General features: G+C 35.3%; 4 protein-coding genes across 5 annotated transcripts; 2 read left to right on the plus strand and 2 right to left on the minus strand.

Moving 5' to 3' along the window:
* Positions 1-345: 345 nt before the first annotated feature.
* On the minus strand, positions 346-8717 carry LOC141825300 (ATP-dependent zinc metalloprotease FTSH 8, mitochondrial-like). The gene is made up of 8 exons (XM_074712688.1): positions 8606-8717; positions 8305-8530; positions 8151-8225; positions 4891-5024; positions 3555-4034; positions 2545-3312; positions 2069-2296; positions 346-1064 (listed from the first exon to the last, which is right to left on the minus strand). The coding sequence occupies exons 1-8, from the start codon at positions 8663-8665 to the stop codon at positions 576-578; spliced, it is 2460 nt and encodes an 819-aa protein (XP_074568789.1). The 5' UTR covers positions 8666-8717; the 3' UTR covers positions 346-575.
* Positions 8718-11967: 3250 nt separating this feature from the next.
* LOC141823733 (uncharacterized) lies at positions 11968-12306 on the minus strand. Its single transcript, XM_074710985.1, has one exon. The coding sequence runs from the start codon at positions 12304-12306 to the stop codon at positions 11968-11970; it is 339 nt and encodes a 112-aa protein (XP_074567086.1).
* Positions 12307-14162: 1856 nt separating this feature from the next.
* Positions 14163-17888, plus strand: LOC141823987 (putative mannose-1-phosphate guanylyltransferase 1). Of its 2 annotated transcripts, none has more exons than XM_074711201.1 (5): positions 14163-14285; positions 15333-15483; positions 16599-16661; positions 16770-17009; positions 17082-17888. In XM_074711201.1, the coding sequence occupies exons 2-5, from the start codon at positions 15373-15375 to the stop codon at positions 17751-17753; spliced, it is 1086 nt and encodes a 361-aa protein (XP_074567302.1). In that variant the 5' UTR covers positions 14163-14285; positions 15333-15372; the 3' UTR covers positions 17754-17888. The 2 variants fall into 2 exon arrangements, with proteins under 2 accessions (XP_074567302.1, XP_074567303.1); XM_074711202.1 differs by having other exon boundaries at positions 15353-15483.
* Positions 17889-18738: 850 nt separating this feature from the next.
* LOC141824682 (uracil phosphoribosyltransferase-like) lies at positions 18739-25417 on the plus strand. The gene is made up of 12 exons (XM_074712012.1): positions 18739-18938; positions 19001-19090; positions 19156-19234; positions 19669-19727; positions 21241-21318; positions 21453-21534; positions 21897-21945; positions 22526-22587; positions 24695-24762; positions 24842-24897; positions 24982-25029; positions 25121-25417. The coding sequence occupies exons 1-12, from the start codon at positions 18795-18797 to the stop codon at positions 25170-25172; spliced, it is 867 nt and encodes a 288-aa protein (XP_074568113.1). The 5' UTR covers positions 18739-18794; the 3' UTR covers positions 25173-25417.
* The last annotated feature ends 301 nt before the right edge of the window (positions 25418-25718 follow it).

A 25718-nucleotide genomic window follows, 5' to 3' on the forward strand; every position in this document is an offset into this window, starting at 1 on the left:
ATTATCATTATCATAAACTACATGACATCTAAATTGGAGAAAGTATGTAGTGAATTTTGAGGGTAGTTTAAGATCATGAAATAATTTTATTCAATACTGTTACTGATTTTAAATTGATCTAAATTGCAAAAAAAAAAAAAAAGCATGATATAACAATGTTTATGAATCTAGAGTAGTTCAAGTCATATAATCAATCTAATTTTTTAAAACGGTCGATTGAAAGTTTTGCAGGCTTTGAAAGGCAAATTTAAAAGAATACAAGGTGTGCCATCCTACAACACACTTTTTCACTTTAGATGATAAAATAAAAAAGGAGCACCTCTAACAATTCTATTAAAAAGGAGCATACTTTATAATCCTCTTCTATGCATAGGACAGAATTTCAAATACAAATTTGCTGAAGAGATCTTTACAAGGACAGATGGAACCATTGAGGATGGCCAAACAATCTTACAACTCATCCAATTCACGTGGATTAATAGATCGATTGTTAGCTATACATATTTTCTCTTTACCTCAAAGTCTACTACACTCGATAATATGAGATTGTTACTTACTATGAATAACCATCTTAATTATGCAGGTATAGTGTCCCCATTTAATGATAATGGCATATCACCATCTGAACTAGAGGGACTCTCAAGGGTGGTCTCTTGACTTTTCTTTTCCTCTTCCTCTAGGAACCCTTGCTTGAATCTATCATAATTTGTCGGTTCACTTGGCTTGAAGGGTCGCTCGCCCAGGACTTGAACCAAATCATCTTGGTGCAGAACTTCCTTCTCAAGCAGGAGCTCTGCGATTTGTGCGACATGATCTTTGTGCTCTTTTATCAGTTCCAGGGTCTTCTCGTATGCCTTGGAAATCCACTCTCTCACCTCACCGTCGATGATGGCTCCCGTCTTGCTGCTGTAAGGTTTGGACAGTTCGAAACCATCTTCGCGTTGGGGAAAGGAGAGAAGTCCAACCTTGTCACTGAAACCGTAGACCGCAACCTGCGCATAGGTCATTTTTGTGACCTTCTCCAAGTCATTTTGTGCACCCGTAGAGATTTTTCCGATCAAAACCTGAAACAATCAGTCATGTTATTTCTACTGGATTGATCAAACCCACCAGAATTTAGCTGTGTAAAGTAGAATCGTAAGATGTTGCACAGACTTTAGGAGTTATGCTGATTACATTATTAAATTGCAAATAGCATAGACAATCACAGCAATCCTTGGGATAGATCATGAATAAGAAACAAAGCGGTGTAAATATACAATCCTGAGTGAAGTCTAAATTTTCAGACTTTGATTGAATGGGATAGATGTGGTTCTAGTTTAAAAAATGACTAATTCAGCTAAAGGCACTAAGTAATAAGATATCAGACGAGATTGCAAGAAATTCATGTTTATGAAGTTCATCAAGTGTGTGATTACAGCTGTAAGTTCAACAACAAGAAATCAGAAAATACTAGAGAAATAAATAGAAATTATCAGAAGGGGAAGTATCAAGATACATCAGACTCCCTCAACAGCAAGTACCAATTGAAGTAGTAGTCCACCAAGGCACCAAACGAGTTATGAATATAATAGATTAGTGTTTGAAAAAGATACCAAAATGAACCTTCATCTTGGATTAGTCTTACTAGTTATTCAGGGTTTAACATCAGCTCCAGGAAATAAATGCGTACGAAATTCAATTCTTGTAGAGATTGTGAAGTGCAATAGGAGGTGAAAGGCCAAATCAATTTAAAGAGAAACAATTGCAGAAAAACGTCAAAAGACATTTAGTTTATTAATTTTTTATCCTATTTAATCAAGTATTAGTAAAGAATGACATTTTGTAACGAGTGCCCTTTTATCCATGTAAAGATTATATTAAAGGATCCAGTTTAATTATAACATACCACTTTTAAGGTAAACAAGAATGACATTTTGTAACGAGTGCCCTTTTATCGGTATAAAGATTTTATTAAAGTATCCAGTTCAATTATAACATACCACTTTTAAGGTAAACACTAATCAAATGCAATGCGCAAACTAAAAAATATGAAAAAGGAGAGTTTGTTTAGAAGGGTAGTTCAAACCTCTTCAGATGCGCGTCCACCTAGGGTCATGCATGTCATGTCGAAGAGCTGCTCTTTGGTCATCAAAAGGTTTTCATTAGGGACATATTGAGCAAATCCCAGAGCTGCAGTACCTCGAGGAACAATTGTTACTTTGAGGAGGGGCTCAGCATGCTCCAAGAACCATCCAACAACAGCATGACCAGCTTCATGGTAAGCAACAGTTCTACGTTCCAACTTACTGATAACCTTTAAAAAAAAGTTTACTATGTAAGCTTTCCAGAGCATGAATGACTTAGAGATAGACAGCCTGAAGATGCTCAGGATATCCCTACATCACATTTAAACCATCAAAAAGACTCAAAACTTCTCTAGCAGAAACCACAGCTGCTCAATAGACAAATCATTATAGCATCATTTTCAAGTATCCAAATTTGTTGGTAAGAAGAAAACAAGATAAATTTTGGGGAAAACAATGATAAGTAGAATGAGATTACCTTATTCTTCTTCTCCAATCCACCAATGATCCTATCAATAGCAGCCTCAAAATGTTGCATCGTCACTTGTGTTTCTTCACTTCTTGCAGCAATTAAAGCTGCCTCATTACAAACATTTGCAATATCTGCTCCAGCAAATCCAGGAGTTAAAGCAGCTAATCTTTGGGAGTAAAATGATGGCTCATTGTCTAGCTTGATCTTTTTAAGATAAATCTGGAAGATCTGTTCACGGCCATTAATATCAGGTTTATCAATTGTTATTTGCCGATCAAAACGTCCAGGTCGTAGCAAGGCTTTGTCCAAGATATCAGGTCTATTTGTACCAGCAAGAACAACCACTCCTGATGTTGTCCCAAATCCATCCATCTCTACCAGTAACTGGTTCAGTGTGCTTTCTCGTTCATCATTGGCACCTGCGAAACCTCCACGACCTCTTGCTCGGCCAATGGCATCAATTTCATCAATGAAAATTATACTAGGAGCACATTGTCTAGCTTCTTGAAACAGGCTTCTTACTCTGGACGGTCCAACACCAACAAACATTTCCATAAAATCAGACCCTGAAATTGTTAGGAATGGAACACTAGATTCACCAGCAGTTGCTTTCGCAAGAAGTGTCTTTCCTGTGCCAGGAGGTCCTACAAGAAGTGCACCTTTTGGGATTTTAGCTCCCAGTTCCTCATACTTTTTAGGATTTTTTAGAAAGTGCACAAACTCCATTATTTCTTGTTTGGCCTCATCACAGCCAGCAACATCTTTGAAATACACCTAGCTTATGTGTAAAGGACAAATTAGGACAGACATACAATAATGAAAATACAGGAAGAATAAGGTCTAGCAAACAGCTCATTTAATTCAGTGCAAAGCGGCACACACACAACAGACAAGTAGTTACTTATCATCACTACAAAAGTAAAATAAAAAAAATAGAAGATCAACTTTCTACTCATTGTCTTGTTAATCAAAAAAGGGAAAACAAGAAAAACTAAGCCTAAAGATGACATGCTTGCCTTGTTTTTTGAGTTCTTATCCATCTTGGTCACCTGAGCCTTCCCAATGTTAAAAATTCCTTGACTCCCCTTTCCTGGACCACCTACATTGACTCCACCTTGAATTCTTCTGCCCATAAAGTAAAGAAGACCAAAAAACAAAGCTGTTGGAGCAAACTTCAGCAGCTCTTGATACCAAACTACATCAGAGATATAAGTTACTGGAGCATAGTCATGTGGATCTATGCCCAATGCTTCCTGCGCTTCCTCAAGCTTTTCTTCAAATGATCCCAAGTTTCCAATATTAAAATAGTACTTGTACTGACTAGGTGCATGTTTAGGATGAGCATCTGCTGAACCTCGAATTTCATTGTCATGTGTTCGGTTGTGTATTTGAGGAGTGCTTCTGACATAAACTTTTGCAACTGATTTGTTTGATACAACAATGCGATCAACTAAACCTGTCGCCAATAGCTTGTTTTTGAACTCTTGGAAACTAATCTGGAGAAACAAAATTTTGCATCAGAATTGCAAAATTTTATGCCAGAAGCCAAGAAAATCAGAAAAGGAAAGCCACTGAATGGAATTATCAAGTGCATTATGTACGATTGAAATTTTACAAATGAATGAATGTGATTACATAAATTAATAAAATTTTACCTTTATGTCAGATAGTCCATGTTTGGACCATTGAGGTATTATCAATGAAAATGAGACCCAACAAGACAGCAAGCCATCCTTGCTGTATTAGTGGTTTGGATACAAAAACAATAAAAGAAAACATAAAAGTTCATATGCCAATTCACAGTGGTTGTTATATAGCATTCAAAATTGCAGCAACTAAAAACAAAATTGTTGCATCATCCTCCAAAATGGTCGTCAAGTCCTTTATTAAATCATCACTTAGACATTGACGATAACAATGAAAGATGCAAACTTGCCCAGTTACCAAAAGGTAGATAGGCACTCTGCTAAAATAGTTGACAGCTCAAGTGCAGAGAAAACTGGACAAACAATTGGGTTATTCACAAGCATCTTAAAAGGATTTAGTGCATGTTATTAGCCATTAGTCCAAAACCAACCAATTGAAGTATCAAAGCTGGTAAACAATTGGTTTGCTCATAAGTTATTATGCACACATATGGCAAACTATGTGCCATACCCATTCATAAGTGGAATGATGAGTGCTAATTTGAACTGCCAGTTGAATATATTGCAATTTTCACAAGGTGCAAGTCTATGCATGTTATACAATAGTATTTCAGCCTTGAAAATTTACAGTTGTAGACAGAAAGCAATTGTTTACTAGGCAAATAAAACTATTTAGATGGCTTAAAAAATTAAATGAAAGGCTGACCTCTTTCTGTTCAAATGAACCTGTAGAGAAAGATGAAAGCAATAGGCCAATAAATAGAAGAGGAGCTACAAAATTTTGTATTTGTTTCATAAAATCCTCCTGAAAATTTCCATGATCTTCCGGATTTGAATCGCCTGCATATAAGAAAGAGTAAATGGTTGAGAACGAACTGCCTAGTTAAATCTTCATAGCTTTGGCAAACATGAGCAATGATATGCAACATGAAAAAAATGCAGCATGCAGCTCCATGCAGTAAGATCCATAACCATGCAGTTGAGTGTGTCATGTTGGTTTCATGTTGCATTTTTCATGCTGCATATCATTTCTCAGCAAACATATAACTTGAGAGCACAACATGAAGTTTGAAAAGAGTAAAACATATCCACAATGGATAGACTTGATTTACAGGAACCTGAGGCTGTGTTTGGGAATCCAAGATCATTATTATTTTAGTTTCAATAAAATTAAAAAATTTGAGATGACATTTTTTTATTTAAACAAAAATTATTTGGTATAATCTAACAAAAAGAGTTTTGAAAAGAATGAAAATTATGAAATCTTGTTAGGCAAAATCACACTCTTCTTTTGAATGCCCATCTTTTAATGAAAAACAAAAAAAATATTTGATTTCAAACATTTTTGTAGGAAAATCATGTAGTAATATAAAATCTTAAGAAATTTATTATTATGCAAATATATCTACAAAATATAACAAATTAAAATAATACACAAGCAATCAAAGGTTTAATAAATTATATTAATTAGACTTAATAATTATCATTATTGTTAAATGTTTAGAAATAATAACTTAGACTAACAATAAAATACAAAGTGTAATTTTATGTGAAAATATATAAGTTACACAAGTCAGAATCATATTAGTGTAAAATGTTAGGGACGTAATTGTAAATTTAAAAAATTAGAGGATCATAATATAGACGTAATTTCCATGTGGATTTCACAAAGATTATTACTTTGCCATTGATGTTTAAAAAATCAAAAGAACTTTTTTAAAATGATTATGAATTGTTTCTGAAATTAGAGAATTTTGAAAAGTTTTTAGAAAAAAAAAACATTTTGATGGTTGCATTCATGTGAATCACTTTCTCTATATCAACGTTTGTTCTCTAAAAATGGAAACTGAAAATTAAAAGAAAGAAATCAGTTTCAAAACAGATCCTGGATATCTTAGAAGAAATGTACTCCCATACTAGTATGCCTGTGGAACCTCAAATATTATTCTGGTAATTTCTGTGAGAAGCAACCGTTTACAATTATAAAATCAAACCAGATACTTCTGACATAGTTGATCAATGAAACTCAGGCTTTGACCAATTATAGTTATAAACATGAGTGATGAACAATAAAAGAAAGATCACTAGTTCAATAACAATAAAATCTATTTTTCCAACAGTGACAATTTCTATACAAATATGACATCATTAAGAACTAAGGCTATGTTGTTACTAACACAGAGGTCATTTAGATCTTTTTCATAATTATCTTAGGTTTTCTTGGATCACTTTTAACTCTACACCATATCTAATTGATCGAGTTTCTCCACTTATTTCCAAGTCATTCACCTATCAAGGTTAAACTCAATTTCACAAAAGTAACAACATTTTTATTAAAACCTCATGCATATATCTCAACATTTATTTCTTTATTCCTCAACACTCTCTGAGAGAAAGAGGTTCCCAATATCAATTATAAAGACTCAGGTTCCATTTGTTTTACTGAAGATTTTTTTAATATTTTGTATAATAGAAAATTCACAGTCAATAAATTTTTTGCAGTAAACTTTCTTTTGGTGATGGGCTTTTGTTGAGAAAAGTAATTCCCTTTAAAAGGAGGAAGTTATTTTCCCTACTCATCCACAAACATTTTTCTTTACCAATAAATTTCTCCTGTCCTCCTATCTTCATTCTGCATTATGCAAGTTGATCAATTTGGGGGAGTTACTATAGCAGAACAGGCCAAGCAAATTCAGTCAATCTGGGCAGATCAAGTAGCTCGAGCAGTCGAGTCGAGCTAGGTGGTCCAAGTGGACCAATGGACCCAAGTGATCTAGACAAGAGTGATCTGATCAGGTTGATCAACTTGGCTTGACAGGGTGGTCGAGCAAGCCTAACGAGTCAGACAATCTAAGCAGTTCAAGCAGGTTGAGTTGTCTACTCTGTTTAGGCTTATTTGTTTGAATGGTCCAAGCAAAACAATGGATCAAGGGCTAGTCAAGCCAATCGGTCTGACGAGTAGTTGAGCTGGTTGTGCTGAGAGGCCAGTCAGTCTGGTTGGGCTGATTGAGCTAGAGGGCCAATCAAATTGGTAAGCTAGTCAGGGTGGTTGAGTTGGCAGGCTAGTTAGCACATTTGATTGAGCCAATACAATCTGGTAGTTGGAACCAATCGATACTGGGCCAGTCTAAGCAATCCGATCTATTCAACAGGACCAACCTATTCAAGTGAGCTAGTTGGTCTGGATGATCTAGCAAGTCTGGGTGGGTTAGACCTGTTGATCAGTACCACTAGATAGGCCTGCTCGAGCCAAATCATCTGATACACCTGACATTAAGAAGAGGAAAATATTTTCCTGTGTGCACCAAATACCAAAAAATATTTTCAATACATTTTAGTATAGATCCAAACAATAAAAAATAATCTATTTTCTTAAAATGATTTTTTCAAAAACATATTTTCTACAAATAAGTCATTTTCCTACAAACTAGCAGACTCTAAGCAACACGCCACAAACACTATTGCCTTCTAATTGCTGACATTTTGCCTTAGTTCCATTCAGTTCAACCTTAGTTCTACTTAATGTTAAATACTTAATTGCTACTGTTTGTTGCCGCAATTTATATTTTAGAGATAGAATTGAGCTAATCATTTTAAAAGAGAATCATTAGACACACAACAAGTAGTTCTACCCCTGGTAATGACATTATAATTTACTAATTTTTGTCGCAGTATTCTAAGTGTGTAGCGTAGTATTTGTTTTGTGCTTGTATTCTTATTGAATAGAAAGCACATTGGGTCATGGAGATGAGGGGGTAATGGTCAATACATTCACTATCCATCCCATTAACTTACGTCAAAATGGTGGGAAACTAGTTCCTCCCCTCCCCCTACAAAACCACTTATCTAAATAATCCTTAAATGATGATCCTTTTCGATGGAGTATCATCATATCTTTAGCTTATTTAACAAAAGAGGGGAAAGAGTATGATGGAATTACGACCATGTAATTTAACCATCATGCACCTTTAGCATCCGATGTGTTGTTTGCATCGTCTTTAGGGATCTCCTTCTTATCCTTCGGGCGGTAGTTTTCGTAATCTATTAAAATAAATAAATCTTGGTTAGCAAAAGGAGCTTCCAGGCAAACATAAATCACTTCACCCACAAGATCAATTACTTTTCTTGCCGGAAGATCCACTGGAGAAGAATCGCCTAAAACTAGGATTCGCGAACAGGAACCTCAGATCCAATAGATGATTCCCTGATCCGACGGCCTTATTCGCACCGACTCGAGTCAGATAACCCCTCGCAAACCCTAGTCCGGCGCAGTCGCATTCGAAGACCGATACCGGAATGTCGCCGGAAATCACATTCCGAGCGCTACGAACACCGGATAGAGCAACCTAAGCGATCGAAACCGGATTATTTCACCGAGAGGAGGGAATCGTCGAACGAGAAACGGCGGGACGAGATCGAACCTTGGAGGATCCGGAGCGCACGGATCGCACGAGGCAGCGGCTGAGCCTGGAGAAGCGCATCGAGCGTGAACTGGAGGGGCAAGGGGCAGGAGATCGGGATCGGGGAGATGGGGGGGGGGGGGGTGGACGACGAGAATGGGCGGAGCGGGAAGACGAGACGGCGTCCACGGTTTTTATTACGGTTTTCGGCTGCCCGGAGCAGGTTCGAGCCCCTTGTTTGAGGACGAGAGAGTGTGGAATACACTGGGCAAAAGTCAATAAACCACGGACGTCCATGTTTTCAAGATATCTCATCTGACGTAACTGTTATCTCGTCGTTATTTCATATTTCCCATCTAAAATCAGACCCGTTCTAAATTATATCAATTAGGAATTCCTAATTATATATAATTGATCTATCATATAATAATTATAGTTCTGTAATTATTTATACAATTATAATCATTACGATTTTATAATTATTATAATATAAAAAAATTAAATTAAAATTATTCAAAGTCTCTTAAATGGATTTAAATAATTGTAGATGAAACTAGGCCATTTAAGTTTTGTATAGTAATTGATTATAGATATCTTTATTTAAATATTATATGTCTTTAACATTTAACATTCATGTTATGGGTGTCAAAAATGAAATCCGACCTGAATCAACTCAAAAATTATTAAGTTCGAGTTGGGGGTTTTCGTATTCGAGTTAGGTTCGATGGTTGATAAAAAGGTTTTGCATTGAATTGATTTTGAATTGACCTGAATTTAGGGTTTAGAATTTTTTAATTAAATCAAATTTTATTTTAAAAATTAAAATATTTTAGCATAAGGTTAGTATGATAATGATGAATTATTAAGATAAAAGTTCAGAATTATTAGAGAAAATAATAAAAATAAATAAAAATAATTAAGTTACACGGGTCGGCCAGGTTATATGGGTGCGGGGTGTAGGTTTAGGATTTTTAGATTAAGGATTTTTATAATATTTTTACTTTGATTAATTCGAGCCATCTGAATTAACACTCTTAATTCAGGTTTAGTGACTACGATTTTATAACTACTATACAGTTATAGTAATTATGATTTCATAACTATAGCTGTCAATTTGGATTAGGCCCACCAAGTTGGCCCGCCCTGTCAAGTAATTTAGACATGTTAGGTTGAAATTTTATCAATCATTTTAAGATAAGTTCAGATGGGTTGACCCGGCTAGGCTCATGACTTACGTGGGTTAGCCCACGAGTTAGAAAATTTATTTATTTATTTTAAAATTAAAGTAAAAAACTCAATGAATTAGTGAGTTTTATCCATTTAAATTACAATTAAAGCTTAAAAATTATAATTTAAACTTAAAAATTTTAATTTAATTAATTTAAATTATAATTCAAACTTAAAATTTTTAATATTTTTTTATTTTTTAACAAACCCGTGAGTTGACCCACCTAACCCACAACCCAACTTGAGTTGGGTTGGATTTCCTAATCCGCCAAGTTAGTAGGTTGGCTCTTCCCGTCCCGCCATATGATGGGCCCGCCCCCTATGGGTTGACCCGTTTGATAGTTCTATTAGTTATAACGTGAATATTAAATTTTAAATTTCAAAATGTTATAATTTTTAATTCGGATAGAACCACATAACATATAATATATCAAATCAAAATTCATTCAAAGATCAACAACTAATTACTAGATAGAATCCATAACAATCTGATTTCATACTCAAAAATATCATTTAAAATTTTTTTGAAGACTCTAAATAATTTATCTTAAAAAATTTATATTATAGCATAAATCGTAGCCGCTATAATTATATAGCAACTATGATTTGGTAACTACTATATATAATGTGTCCTATCAATTTAAAATTTAAATAGGAGATATAGACACGCTGGTAATAATAAGAATAATATTGAAAGATAATTATATTATTTTTAAAAAATTAATTTTTTATAAAAAATCAATAAAGGACTTCCCTTTGACTATCCGATAAAACGGAAATTCTTTTGATTTTTCCCAAATACATTTGGTTGCCGGGTTGTGGACTCGAAAGCTGAATTGGAGACCCGAATCCGAGCATGCATGCGGATGCTTTTGCTGAGGGCTTTTGGTCCTTCTTACAGTTTGCACTATCCCAAAAGCCCTTCTTACCCTTCAATATTGAATCTTATATTCCTAATGTTGTTGCTTGCTATTAATAATATGAAGTCTGTAAAAAATTTTAAAAATTAGTTTTTTGCTATTAGGTTTTATAGGAATATAGATGAGCTATCTTATGAATAAATTTGGATGAATTAAAAATTAATATCTAAATTAAAAACTAATCTAATTTAATTGGACGAAGACAATATTGTTTCAAACACGAGCATGGTCTATAGGCATGAAGACACGAATATGTTAATTCTTGTTAGCCCAATTAATCAATTACAACTTTTTTATTTACCTCCTTAATAGATAATCGTGAAACCGATTATATGAAATCGCTAGTGGTAAATTCCACTTTTTAACTATAATTGATAACCCAATTAACAATTTTGAGAAAATGAGATGGTCATCAATTAAAAGTCAAATTTATTTAATTAAATTCTCTATTTTTCACACTTTAGGTTTTCTCTTCACTCCTATAAATACCTATTATTTAAATCGCTATACACTCAAGTTGCAATCTCTTCTTTTGAAAGATGATTATCAATAAATCGTATACACCTGAGCGGGGTAATATCATCTTAAAGAAAAATAGTATATCTCTTACTTCGTCCTTAAACTTATTATCCAATTAGGGGGAAATCTACTTGTAAGAATCAGTTGACATCCAAATAAGTGATTCTATGACACTTCCATAACTAATCCTTGAATCTATCAAAGTATTGTTTGAGTCTTACAATATGTTACTATCGTACAACATAATGTTGTTTAACATCGATCAATCGTGCTTGTAAATTCATGCGCGCACTCACTAAATAATATTAGAAAAGTGTTTAAACGGATTATTTGTGATCTTAAAGATAATATTCTGCATGGTCTTCTATTGTATCGACTCTTAATTAGCACATGATTTACATGCACATAATAATGCAAATTAAGATAGTTAATGCTGACTTAAGGAACTTAAAACTAAAAAGATTGAAGAAAATATCAGATTATTCACTGTTACAGTCACTGTTCAATGATGAACCTTAAACTTTATGATTGAATTGCTTGATGATCATATGAACTTACATACTTAAAAAGGATCATCTCACAAAAACCAAAATTAACTCACCAAGTACCTTAATCCATCATGTAGCTTCAAGATTAATTAAATTTATTATTCGAAGACAAAATATATGTGTGTGTATATAAATATAATTAGCAATACCTTCATCAATTGTTAAAACCCTAATTATATCTCCATGAAGGTGTACAGGTCTTCGATCGGCCCAGCCGGAGCTCAAGGTCCAGTTCTTCTACCGCCACGCCATGCTGCCCCGCCGCCGTCTGCTCAGTCTCCTCGCCGTCGAGCCTCCACGAAGCAGCAGCGCTCTTGCTGACGCCGAAGGGGAAGCGAGGGCCCTGGAGCTTGGCCTTGGCCTTGGCCTTGTCCTTGCGGTGCAAGTTCATGTGCCCTCCCAGAGCCTGCGCGTTGGAGAAGCCTCTTTTGCAGAAGATGCAGTCGAAGGAGCGAGCGCAGGGCTTGTCGCAACCGCTTTCGCGCGATGATTTGCCACCGTCCTCCATCCGCTCAGCCGGCCGGCTAGGGTTAGGGTTAGGGTTAAGAGATGCAAGAGAGATATCGATGGTCAGCTACATACAGTTTTTAGAGAAAACATTCTCCTAATTACTAGTCAAGTTCTGAGTCTCCTGTTGACTCAGTTTCTTTCTTTCTTTTAAAAAAAACCTTAATTTATGGACTAGAACAACATCCATGATTAAACAATGTTAAGAGAAGTTAGAAAGATCGATGAACAAGTATAACTTAATTTGCGTGTGGAACAATAGTGTTCGAGGTGCCGGCCAGAAAGTATAAGGAAAGAATTAAAAATGGGCATGGTTGAGAGCCGGCCTTGGACGTACATTATTAGTGCTGATCAAAGTTTTGAAAATAACTAATTGAATATTAGCAAATATGGGATCGTCTATTTTTTTTTCTCCCGATACATAGTTGAATTGATTACGATGAAATAAAATTATTGAAATAGACAATGATGTAATCTCCGCAAAAGCCGAGATAATGTCCTCCTCCGTATTCGTCGAGGTAATATGCTCTCTTCCGTCGTGGCAAACTGCAACTTCTCGAGTTACCTATGGGTGGCAAATTCCATGTTAATTATTTTCTTATAATTTTTAGATTTTATTTGCAATCCTTAATTAACTAAATTTTTTACAATAATTCTAACAATCATATCTCATAAATATGTATAAATTTGAGAATTTATCCTAATATTGTGGACTATACGTGACTTGTTGAAGCAAGGGAAATCATGTTAATTAAAATTTTCTAAAAGAAAACACTTCAAATGTTATAATGTGAGTTCAAAATGCATTGCCCCCGGGGTATAGGTGAGTTGGTTAATTACGACGCAACAAACTTGCAGAAGAGGGCAAGGGTTCGAATCCTAGCGAAATCAGACAATACCCTGCGCGCGTCGTAACCAACTGCACTTTCTCAATTTAGCTCCTCACAGATGGTTGTCGTGGGGCCGCGCGCTAAGGTGACGGATCCACCTTTTGCAGAAGAGTTCAAAATGCATTATTTTCTCAAAGACTTATGATGTTTTGGTTAACAAATAATATAAACTAAAGAACATACATATATTTTAATTTATATAATAAAAATGGTATATAAATTATGATACATTTATATCAATAAATAATATTCAAGGTATCCAAGTCGAAGCATGATGTTCACATTCTAAGACTATATATATATATAATTATTATCTTATCCATCCATCTATGATTTCAACAAAGGTGGAATTTGCAATCTCAGTGACTCCACATGGTCGACTCCACGATCATTGATGGAGGAGGATATTACCTTGGATTCGCTGAGATTCAATCCTTGCTCACTTCAGTAATACTGTTCCATCGTAACCAACTCAACTATATCCTAGGAGCACTTATAACAACTCATATGGTGGTATTGATGTGGCAAATTGACTCAACTCAATATTTTTTAATTAATTTTTTTATGATTTAGAGTTTAGAGATGAGATTTTATTCAAATTTAATTTTCAATTATATATATATATATATAGTAAAAACTTTTGCCAATTCATCTCAACTACTATTAGAATCTAAAAAAAGTAATTGACATTTTTTTCCAAATTAAAATAATTATTTTTGCCCATCAACACGAAATTATTTTTCAACTCAAAAATAACTTTTTTAAAATATATAAAAACAATTTTTTTCGTTTTAAAAATAAACTTAAATATGTAATTTTCCTATTTTAAGAAATGCAGCTTCAATTAGTAAAAATAATAATTTAGACAAATTGGAAGGCGCCACGTAGGATAAATTCCCTAAATAATTCACCATTTGATGGTCGACGTCAGAAACGAGTGAATTGTGAATGGGGCTATAAAATAGGAGAGAACGGGAGGCGTCGGAATCTCGTCGTCATCGTCTTCTTCACGGGAAGCGGACAGATCGGTTCCCATTCTGTGGATTCTTCTCGCCGTGCAGCCGTAATCTCGCCTATAAATCTTGTTCTGGTGAGATGCTGTCCTTCTTCTTACATTTGCATCTTCCTTGTTTCGCCCCCTTGCTTTTCATGAATCATGCTGGTTCTTTGTTCGGATCTCCGTAAGTCCTCATCTTTTCCACGGCGAGCCTTTTATGTGGGTGGTGGTTCTTCTGAATGCTGGAAGTGTGAAAGTTTAGCCTTGTTCTTTCTTTTCGTAGGATAGATTCGCCTTGGTTAGGTTGTGATTTTCTTATGTGTTCGGTGATTAGGGATTCGAGTCTTGATAGGGTGAGTGAAATTTTATTAAATGTTCACTGCGGAAAAATTAGTACAGGGTTTAGTTTTCTTGTACTATCAATTTCTTGATTGATAATATAGTTAATTAACCTATCCTAAAAGGTTAGATTTTTTTTTTTCTGTATCTTTCCATATCCTTTAAATGCTTACGAGCTTTCTGAAACGCAATAATTGTATCTCACCATCTTTAAAACATTATATTCCTGTTATTCTTGGCGGTATATAAGATCAACAGGTCCTGCCAACATAGCAAACTACACCTCTCCTAACATATGGATGCTATTATTCATCCCTAACACTAAAGCGTCCGACAATAATAACTGTTTGTTAGGCGAGAGGTGTTTGTTGTTTTGCTGGCAATATCTACTAATCATGAATGCCACTAAGGATATTAGAATTAGGATGTCATAATGCTGGTAAGGTAATATAGTGTTTTAGAAAGTTCATCTAAACATTGAAAGCAAGTAAAAGGTTTGGATAGATATGAAAAAAAAAGGTTCTGGAATAAATCAATTAACTAATTCTTTTTTATTTATATAAGAGAATAATCTTATTTTCATGTATTTCTGGTTTATCCCTTGTCATAATAGGGTGTGAGTTCACGCTTTAGTTCAAAATCATAATCCTGAGCAAGTGCACATCAATTTAACCCCCAATGCCTCAATGGACACTTGCTTTACCTTTTATGTTCTCTCTGGAATATCCTCAACTTTCAACGTTCATGTATTTGCTCTTTATTGTCAAGCTTAACAGATTTGGCTTGTCTTTTGGTCTTCAGACCTTCCATCTTATTTACAGGGTAAAAGAAATTATATACCATGAAAGCACTCATTCTTGTTGGAGGATTTGGCACCCGCCTTCGACCTTTGACTCTTAGTTTCCCGAAGCCACTTGTTGATTTTGCTAACAAACCAATGATCCTTCATCAGGTATTGTTTTATGACTCTACTACATTACTACTTACATTAATGAGGATATTGAGTGTTGAATCTATTGATGATGCCTAATTAAGTTGTTGGAATTTGTTAATGTCAATCTAACTAGCTTTGGTCTGGTAGGAGACGTAGTGTCATGTCTCATCATTGGACAATGTTCAACCATTTGCGCCTCATTTCTGTCATCATTGTTTGTTGTGATCTGTGGCTGTTCTAGGGGTGCATGACAAGGACACTGTGCAAATGGTTACAAATTTAATTAAGTTAATTTAGATTTCAGTTTTAGAGATCAATTAATTCACAATTAAATCTGATTTATTATTTGATTTTTTGTTTGCAACTTGTTGATCCCATTTTCTTAACCAATTGTGCATATCTTATTAATCCTGTGAGTATTAACACTTATGTATGCTTGATTTTGCATTTGTGCATTTGCATCCATGGACCATGCTTTGTACACCCATGCCTTCATTTGATCAAACTGGCCCAATCCTTCATCACTCGAATACTGAAATAGTGTTTGAATACTCAAATAGTGATGGACATTAATTTTTCATCCACTCAAGGAATTAATTCACAATGATTTACTTGCTAAATAGTCCCTCTATATTCCTATTCAGCTAATTGGTTATGAAAATCAATTTCATACAAATCAATTGTTCTAACTTGTACTTTTTCTGATGCTCTAGTGGAAGTAACTGGATATTTTATGGCAGGTTGAGTATCAGTTGATCCACTGCTTGGATCTTTACTAGGAAAATATCATTTATGTCTCAAGATTTATTTATTTATTTTTTTGCTTGTTCAGTTAATATTGTCCTATTGACAGCACTATTGCTACATCTTTATTTTTTCTATTGGTTTACTTGAAAACTAGGGTTGCCATTTTATTCCTTTTTTTTAAAAAAAAATTGATTGTGCCTTCTACTTGTAGACACAATAGCATTCTTGTGAATTGATGCATAGCATTCTTGTGATTTGATGCATGCCCACCAGGAATCTTGCATGAAAAGCTTCAATGGTCTTTGTTTTAGTTGGAATCAATGGTTTGTTGCGTCTGTGCATGCATGGCATTTGATTGAGTTTCTATCTCAAAAACATCTTTTCAGATTGAAGCTTTGAAGGATGTTGGAGTCACCGAAGTCATTTTGGCCATCAATTATCAGCCAGAGGTACGAGATACGATGCATCCATCTTTGTGCATCGTTGTATATTCATACTCGAATAGAAGTTCTCATCATTATAAGGTCTGAAATTCCTCATCCTTGCCCTTTAAATAGGTTATGATCAACTTTCTGAAGGACTTTGAGGATAAGCTCGGAATTAAAATCATCTGCTCACAAGAAACTGAACCGCTTGGAACGGCTGGTCCCCTGGCTTTAGCCAGAGATAAACTAATCGATGGTTCAGGCGAACCCTTCTTCGTCCTAAACAGTGACGTTATAAGTGAATACCCCTTTGCCGAACTGATTCAGTTTCACAAATCACATGGTGGAGAGGCAACCATTATGGTGACCAAGGTACAGTAAAGAAATCTCTAGTCGTTCATTCTTTTGCCTTATGCCTGTTACTCGACCTTTCCTACTTAATAGGTTGATGAACCATCCAAATATGGTGTCGTGGTCATGGACGAAGAGAGTGGAAGGGTTGATAGGTTTGTGGAGAAGCCAAAATTTTTTGTTGGGAACAAGATCAACGCTGGGATTTACTTGCTGAATCCATCCGTCTTGGATCGTATTCAGCTTAGGCCAACCTCTATCGAGAAGGAAATTTTCCCAAAAATTGCAACAGAGAAACAGCTCTATTCCATGGTCCTACCAGGTTTCTGGATGGACATCGGCCAGCCAAAGGACTACATCACAGGCCTAAGGCTCTATCTGGACTCACTGCAGAAGAAAGCACCAACAAAGTTAGCCGCAGGCCCTCATATCGTCGGCAATGTTCTGATCCATGACAGTGCTGTGGTAGGAGAGGGATGCCTCATCGGGCCAGATGTTGCCATTGGTCCTGCATGCGTGATCGAGGCAGGAGTAAGGTTGTCAAGGTGCACGGTGATGCAAGGTACCCGCATCAAGAAGCACGCATGCGTCTCCAGCAGCATTATCGGTTGGCACTCGACAGTGGGGCAGTGGGCTCGGATTGATAACATGACCATCCTCGGCGAGGACGTGCATGTTTCTGATGAAGTATACAGCAACGGAGGGGTTATTCTTCCACACAAGGAAATCAAGTCAAGCATTTTGAACCCTGAGATAGTGATGTGAGAAGCCTGGCAACTGTCTCAAATTCTCAAATGCAATAATCGTCCTCTTTTTCTTTCAGTTTTCAGTAATTTAGTTAGTTCTCTGTCTCTGAGTAGCTCTCATAAATTGTGTTATCTAATGTTGGGTTTACTTGAAGAGAGAAAAATAGAAAGGAAATGATATAGTTTGCAAAAAGGGTAAGGAATATTCTATCTTCAATTCGTTTGTGGTTATTTAACATCATCTTACAATTTCAGAATTGGTGGTAAAATTAAATTATAAAAGGACCTTGACAAACTTGGTGGTAAAATTTTAAATGTTATAAAATTAGGGGTGCCTTGTAACTTACCAAGTCAGCTGCGGGCCAAAGTGAAATTAGCAAGACAAATTAAAATGGGCACTTTATGAAATAAAATAAATAGGATAAAAATCAAGAATGTTCTTATAATTTCATCAAGAGTATTTTCTCATTTTATCGTACTCTTATTTCAGCAATGTTATAGCAACTACAACTATAGAATAAAATTATTTCAATTTGATTAAAATTTATTTAAATTTAATTAAAATTATTTTAGTTTGATCCAGATCTAATCAATATATTATAATAGTTATTGTTCATAATTATTATAATTATAGGAGTTATTTCATAATTACTATAATTATTCTAAATTAATTTTGATTAAGCTAAAATAATTTATTAATAAAATTTAAATAATCTTAATTAAGTTAACAAAAATATTTTAATATAATAATATTTTATGTATAATAATTTTAATTTGGTATACTAATTCTATTATATCTATTATAATAACGATAAAGATATTTTTATGAGAATTATATGTAGGCGTTATTTTGACTTTTAATTATTTTTTTAAAAAAAAAATTTCTTGATTTTTGCTCAAATAAATAAATAAATAATCAGTGTACAGGGTGAAAAATGAAATTTAACTCTTTAAAAACTGGGATTCCATCTCTATCGCTTATCGTTTCTTTCCTCCCTCGAAATTCAAGATCCGATACTGCTACAGAGCACAGAGTCCTGAAGCTTGCTTGCTTCGGTTCATGGCTGGAAGCATAACTTCGCCGCTTCAATTCCCGCCCGATGGGCGGCTCCTGTCGGCAGCACAGTTCTGCCAACATGTCTCTGTCCGATCGAACCGCCTCCTCTGCCTCCCCGCCGCTACCGTTGCAGTTCCTCCCCTCCGGGTACGCCCCTCTTTCCCCTCCCCTAAACCTATATTATCTAACCGCGATCCGCCCTCCCCAAGGTACCGATCCGGCGGCGATTAGCTGGCCGCTCGGCCGCCAGCTCAGACACGGCGATGGCAGGGAAGACCGTCTCCGATGATAGAATGCTGGTTGGATCCTTGCCTCGTATTCTTATTCCTTATTGTTTGTTTCTCTGATTTGTGTTCGGGCGTAGGTCTTCGTTCCTCCGCATCCGTTGATCAAGCACTGGGTCTCTGTTCTCAGGAACGAGCAGACGCCTTGCGCAATCTTTAGTGCGTATCTCTGGACACTACTTAATATGTTAATTCTCTTAACTTGGATACGAGATAGCGTGTGTTGGATACGCTACGCTTCTCGGTAATCTTGGGTTTGTTGCCTCGGCTTTCTCAGTTACCTAATTATCGTCCAATCTCCCTTTAACCAACATGGTATTTTGTACTAATAAAGACACGACACTCTCCATATCATGGTTATTGGTGCTCGTATAGTCTAAAGTTGAAATTTGTAATTCTGTTATCCAAACTTATTGAGGATCTATAACCTGTACTTATGTTTCAGTTCTATGAAGCATGTTGCACACAATCTTAATTCATAGGTTTTATTTAACAAAAGTCACTAAACAAATACAACATCTGCAGCTTGTTTACTTGAAACATGGTTAATGTAATAGCCGCTAATTGCATATTGTTAAATGCTATTTACCCAGGGAGTGCCATGGCTGAACTGGGGAGGTTACTTATATATGAAGCAACGAGAGACTGGTTGGTAAGCTATAATATTTTTAGCTACTTGTTCTGTAGCTGTTGGTAATCATTTATGGTCAATCTATAGTCTAACTGGAATTATTTCCATGTACTGAGATACTATCAAAACACCAGTTATCATTTGGAGATGTGGGTATCAATCTATATTTGTTTAAGAGCACAAGGCATTTTATCTGAAATCTTTGAACTAACTACATATAGGCTACCATCATCTCAAAATTAACATGTACCTCTCTCTTCTCCTAAAAACTTACGAGGTTGGCATTCTGTTTTTGTTATTATATAAATCTAATAGTTTTTTTAGGCTAAATAGGTATCAATTCTGTTCCCTCAAACCTTATGGTTGCTCCAAGTGTTTCATCTCCATTTCCATTTTGATACTTTTGTTCTTTTACTGGTTAAAGCATTATTTCTAAAAATTAGCTTCAGCTAAATAGGTGTTGACTCTTTTCCCTCCAACCTATGGCTGCACCAAGTGCTCCATCTCCATTTCCATTTTGATACTTTTGTTCTTTTACTGGTTAAAGCATCATTTCTAAAAATTTGCTTCGGCTAAATAGGTATATACAGCTATTCTTATTCTTTCCTTGAATCTTATGGTTGCACCAAGTGCTTCATCTCCGTTTCCATCTTAATGTTGTTGTCCGTTATGGTTCAAAGTACCATTTCTTGAGCCATATATTAATGTTTATGTCCGTAAAGACTCAATCTCTAACATGCACTTGATATAGTGCACTTCATATTCATTTCCATATTAATTTTGTTCGTTCTCCATTTATGGTTCAAGGTACCATTTCTTGAGCCATATATTGAGGTTTATGCCCATAAATACTCAATCTATGACATGCATTTGATATAGTGGAATGATACTACTGTAATGTTGTTTGTAAGCTTTTGTAGCTAGTTTGTGGTGTCCATAAAAGTGCTTTTGGAATTTGTTCCAATAAAATAAATGATGTCATGGATATTCGTATATGTTAAGAATGCTTCTTTCTATCTTTTGTATTAGGAGAAAGGAAGGAATAAATCTCACCCTAGTTAGTGATGAGTGTTGAATTTGATCCCAAGGTGGTCTTTTATATCAAACACTCAAAACATATGATTAGCATATTTTGTCCACTGGTATATTCTTAATTTTTTCTGGAAAAAAGACCTTCCCTGTGCAAAATGCCTCTACTATTTTTAGGTTTGGGAAAGATCAATGTACTAGCTCATACCTTTTCATAGCAAAAAGAATAATTTTTAGTTATCCCTGATCACCCAGGGCATGATCGTTGTGCCTTGGCTAGAAAAATTAATGTTTGAGGTTTTCTTCCTTTGACACTGTATGCATGACAACAAAACCACTATAGCAGAATCATAATTTCACCAATGTTGCTGTGTTTCAATGCCCTCGTAATAGTTAATACTTTACAAACTAGTTCAACATTCGATATCTGTACTTGGTAAAATGATGATTGTATGTCAAAGTGTAATGTGATATGCAAACTTTAATTACTCTTTTTTCCTTGCAGCCTACAGTCAGTGGGGAGATAGACTCACCAATGGGTGCAGCTGCAGTTGAATTTATCGACCCACGTGAACCTGTGGCGGTCTGGATATTGTTATATAACTTACTTGATTTGATAGCATGATAAGACTGTCTAATATCATTTATTTAATCATAGTTCCTTGTCTCATAACCTGTGTATTTCTATATAATAAATACACATTCTTTGCTTATCAGATTGTCCCTATTTTGAGAGCTGGTCTTGCATTGTCAGAGCATGCCTCAACAGTTTTGCCAGCAACGATAACATACCACCTTGGTGAGGAGAGAACTTATTGATTTAAATGTTTATGGAAATTATGTATCCTTACACTATGCATTCTATTACCTTTCTAACTGCAGAAACTTATTTGAGAGTCAATTGATATTTTCAGATATTAGCAAAAGGAAATTTTTTTTGACACTTCTTTAGACATGAACATCAGCTACTGGGTTGTCATCACTAAGCATTCTGTGACAATTTTTTTGAATATTCATATAAAGTACTAAAAGTAATTCTAAAATTTGACCAGTTTATATATGTGTATATAGATGTACTTCTGATTTTGTATTATGACCTGTCTGGACTAACACTGCTGTTTTTGCTATCTGTATTATGCCCTATTTGTTTCTGAAATTAAGGTATGCGGAGGGATGAGACCACTCTAGAACCTTCAATATATCTCAACAAGTAAGAGCCACTATCTTGTGTTGTGCCGATGAAACATCCATTCTCATTTATCTTTTCTTCCTGCTATTCTTCCCTCTTTATATAATCTCTTTCTGTTTTTGGTTGTCTTTTGCATCTTGCATGTGCAGTCCTTTTAATTTCTTTAGTCTCCAACAATGATGGTGACAGGCTTAAACTCCTTACATTAACTCTCAAGTATACTCTTGCTTCAAGGAATCTTGATGTGGCAATTTGGAACTTGAAAATCTATTGTGTTGCATGCTACAGACTTTTAATACTTTTAACTTTTAAGCATCCATTTTTAGCGTTTGCATCCACTTTTGAGCATGTTATGTGAAAATCTATCTTAATACTCTCAAGTATCCTTGATGTAAGCATATGGTTCCTTTGTTAACCTCTCGAGGAAGCAGAAATCTGCTTGCTTGTGGTTTTTTTGGTATAGAATTGTGGAACTTTTCACATTACAAAATCTGAAGGTCATTGTGTGGCTAATATCATGTGGTTCAGATGGATATGTCATGACAGCCTAAAGAACTAAAATTTCATGGTAATGAAACTCTTCCATTGTGTTTTTTTGCAGGTTGCCTAATCAGTTTCCAGAGGGGTCACGCATACTCGTCTTGGATCCTATGCTTGCAACTGGTATGACTCCTTTTCATAGTGCAATAGTTTTTTCTGGTCTTGGTGTTATTCATGCAGCATTTATCTCCTAACAATGTAGTGTTGCTCTCTGTGTGTTGGCTTGTCTATAGAAAAATTCATTTTTTAAAAAAAGATCTTTCTATGTAACAAACATTGTTCAAATTAGGAACCCATTGGACCACTAGTACATCTTACTTTTCTACTTTATAATTGGTTTCCATTGGATTGGAAATTAAATCTAAGGGTGTGTTTGGTACAGTATAATGCAATGTAATGGAATTGGAATAAGATTAGGAATGGAATAAAATATAATTAATAATTAAAAGGGAGCGTTGATTCATTCTATTCATTTGTTTGGTTGTAATTAATTAATGGAATTCTATACTATAGAATTATTCATTTTATATTTGACTCCTTTAGTTCATCTAATTCTTCTTGTCAATATGACTTGCTTGTTCTACGTGGTCTTTTAGTGTGTCCAATTTTTTTCATCTTTTGGACTCATCTAACAAGGTCAATCTACCTAAGGTGCTCTTTTGATCTGTTCGCTCAGCACATCCACCTAGTTCACTAGGTTCACCTGACCCAATCAATCTGCTCAACCAACTCTAGTCTGCTTGGCTTGTGCAGTCTGCTCAGTCCAATTGGTAATCTAGACTTGATAAATATGATTGGCTCAACTAGTCTATTCGATAAATCCAAAGTCTGCGACCTTCAAATCAGGTCTGCAGGCTTTGGATCAAATGTTTCCACTGCAAATGAACTTCACTTGGGTTTACAGACAACACATAGGCAATATCAGGGCTTGTCTTATTTGATAGATCCAATAATGATTCAATGCTGTGATAATACTTTTCTTGGTTCACTGGTGGTGCATCATCTTTTATTCAAAGAATATGGATATCATAAGAAGCTAATACTAGAGAATAATCAGAAATATCAAATTTATCCAATACCTTTTCCATATAGTGAGATTAAGATTGAGATATTGAATTTTAAGTCCTAGAGTCACGACAGTTTACCTAGATCTTTCATATCAAAAGATATGATAAAAACATCTTGTTATCATCAATCAAATCAAGATCAGGGGCTAGAATGAGAATATCATCAACATTTAGATAAATAAGATCAAATATATCACCCACCTTTTTACTATAAAGGATTTATCAATTTGTATTTTTAATTTGAAAACCAAAGGATAAAATAATATTGTCAATTTTTTTGTGCCGCTATCGGGGTGGTGCTTACCTGAATCCATGTAGAGATGGAATTAGTTTGCTACTTTCTTTTATTAACTTGACATGATAAAACCTTTAAGTTGCTCCGTGCAGATCTCTTCATGTAGGTCATCATGGGAAAATGTATTCATGTCTATCTGATGCACAAAAAAATAAAATTATGGATGAAAGATAGAGCAAGTAGGACTTGGATAGTGGCTATACGAGTAGATAAAGCAAGTAGGACTCAGATAGTAGCTATACAAGCAACTGGTGAATAAATGTTAAAATAATCAAACCCAACTTTTGTTAAAAATCATGAGCAATTAATCATGCCTTGTATGTTTCCATTGTCCCATCAGTCAAATCTTTTCATCAAAGATCCATTTTCATCCTGCATGTTTGTTTCCAAGAGTAAATCAGTGAGAATCCAATTATTCTTGTTCATTATTGAGTTTATTTCATATTTATTTGCCTCCTTCCAAAATAAGCTAGCATCGAAGAGAAGTCAACCTTGGTGTGCTTTAAAGCAAAAAATACACACCCAAGGCAACTTTTTGGTTCACATAGAGTATTTTCGCTCCAATGCTAAATTATGAAAAATCATGTCCCTACTTGATCGTAGGGATCCTACCACTAATCATATGGTTTCATGGTTCAATCATTTGGATCAAAGATAAGAAGAAGAGGAGGAAAGGCTCACAAAACTATACATGGGAGTTCCATCAATTGTTGTACATTTTTAATCATTCTCTCCCCTCTCTCAAGTCTCTCATCCAAGTAATCAGGCCTTTTTCAAGACTGCCATTGGCCGTTTTCTGCCGTATTGAAGCACTTCAAATGTAAATGAGCCTCTGTGCCATCATTTATAATGTAACTCTGTGACACAGGTGGTACTATAGTTGCAGCTATTGACTTGTTAAAAGACCGTGGAGTCAACAACAAGCAAATGAGAATAGTTGAGTGCACAACCTTCCCATCTTTTCAGCACCATATTTTATCTTTAGTTACACTTAATTTCCACTTACACTTACCAGATATCCGCTGTTGCTGCACCTCCTGCTCTGCAAAAACTCAGCAAGAAATTTCCTGGGTAACTAAACTCAGCAACTGAACAAAACATTTCTTTGCCAGTTGATGATTCAGTGACTAATCGTGCTGTTTTTTTTTGTTCCAGGCTCCACGTGTATTCCGGAATGCTAGATCCTATTGTAAATGAGAAAGGGTATGCCTCCGATCCTTGTCAACCCCATTAAATTCGTCCAGAGCTTTCCATGAGCTCAACTGTTTGACGCATAATCGCTTTGAATTACCAGGTTCATAATCCCAGGCTTAGGGGATGCTGGTGACCGTAGCTTTGGTACCTAGAACTTTGCATGCCACGGTTCCTCTTATCCTTTCTAGATTTCGTCCCACTATTACCTGAGATTTATGAAGGTAATCTTTTTGAAGCCTTGGAAGAGATTTTTGTTCTAAGAGAATGATGACTGACTAATGAGTCGTATTGAGAAAGTTCATTCGGTATTTTGAACAATTAGACTATTGTTGCATTGTAAAAATTGCAAACTTTACAGCCCATGAACACGAAAAGAGGCTTGCCAAGGCTAGAGTTAGAGCTCTCGCGCAGCGGCACTCACATTGCACGTCACAAATATTATCATTTTAATAGAAACTTGTTAAATGATATTAAATCCTCGTGTCATGCGAATTTCTTCTAAGAAAATCTCACTTTCTCACTATATATATATATAAGTGGATTTTAAAATTTGCGGTTAAACAATCTGTAATTTTTGTGTGTGCCAACATTGTTCATAACAGTGGAATTGTGCCACAGGTCTCCTTGTCTTATACACATTTCATTGCTAGATGCAAGGGTGGAGCCACATTTTAACCAATTTTTCTCTCACCCCTAAA

This window comes from Curcuma longa, chromosome 3 (assembly GCF_044706935.1).
Source record: "Curcuma longa cultivar G26 ecotype Majalengka, Jawa Barat chromosome 3, ITB_CL_G26_1.1, whole genome shotgun sequence".
Lineage (NCBI taxonomy): Eukaryota > Viridiplantae > Streptophyta > Magnoliopsida > Zingiberales > Zingiberaceae > Curcuma > Curcuma longa.

What these genes read in the sequence shown, in the direction of transcription:
- LOC141825300 (XM_074712688.1), bottom strand. Translation starts at nt 8,665, where the DNA reads ATGCGCTTCTCCAGGCTCAGCCGCTGCCTCGTGCGATCCGTGCGCTCC. An exon ending in TGGATCTTCCGGCAAGAAAA is followed by an intron (nt 8,226 to 8,304) that starts GTAATTGATCTT and finishes TTATTTTAATAG; the next exon opens with ATTACGAAAACTACCGCCCG. An exon ending in GTGGACGCGCATCTGAAGAG is followed by an intron (nt 1,065 to 2,068) that starts GTTTGAACTACC and finishes TGATTGTTTCAG; the next exon opens with GTTTTGATCGGAAAAATCTC.
- LOC141823733 (XM_074710985.1), bottom strand. Translation starts at nt 12,306, where the DNA reads ATGGAGGACGGTGGCAAATCATCGCGCGAAAGCGGTTGCGACAAGCCC.
- LOC141823987 (XM_074711201.1), top strand. Translation starts at nt 15,373, where the DNA reads ATGAAAGCACTCATTCTTGTTGGAGGATTTGGCACCCGCCTTCGACCT. An exon ending in AACCAATGATCCTTCATCAG is followed by an intron (nt 15,484 to 16,598) that starts GTATTGTTTTAT and finishes ACATCTTTTCAG; the next exon opens with ATTGAAGCTTTGAAGGATGT. An exon ending in CCATCAATTATCAGCCAGAG is followed by an intron (nt 16,662 to 16,769) that starts GTACGAGATACG and finishes CCCTTTAAATAG; the next exon opens with GTTATGATCAACTTTCTGAA.
- LOC141824682 (XM_074712012.1), top strand. Translation starts at nt 18,795, where the DNA reads ATGGCTGGAAGCATAACTTCGCCGCTTCAATTCCCGCCCGATGGGCGG. An exon ending in ACCCACGTGAACCTGTGGCG is followed by an intron (nt 21,319 to 21,452) that starts GTCTGGATATTG and finishes TTTGCTTATCAG; the next exon opens with ATTGTCCCTATTTTGAGAGC. An exon ending in CTCAGCAAGAAATTTCCTGG is followed by an intron (nt 24,898 to 24,981) that starts GTAACTAAACTC and finishes TTTTTGTTCCAG; the next exon opens with GCTCCACGTGTATTCCGGAA.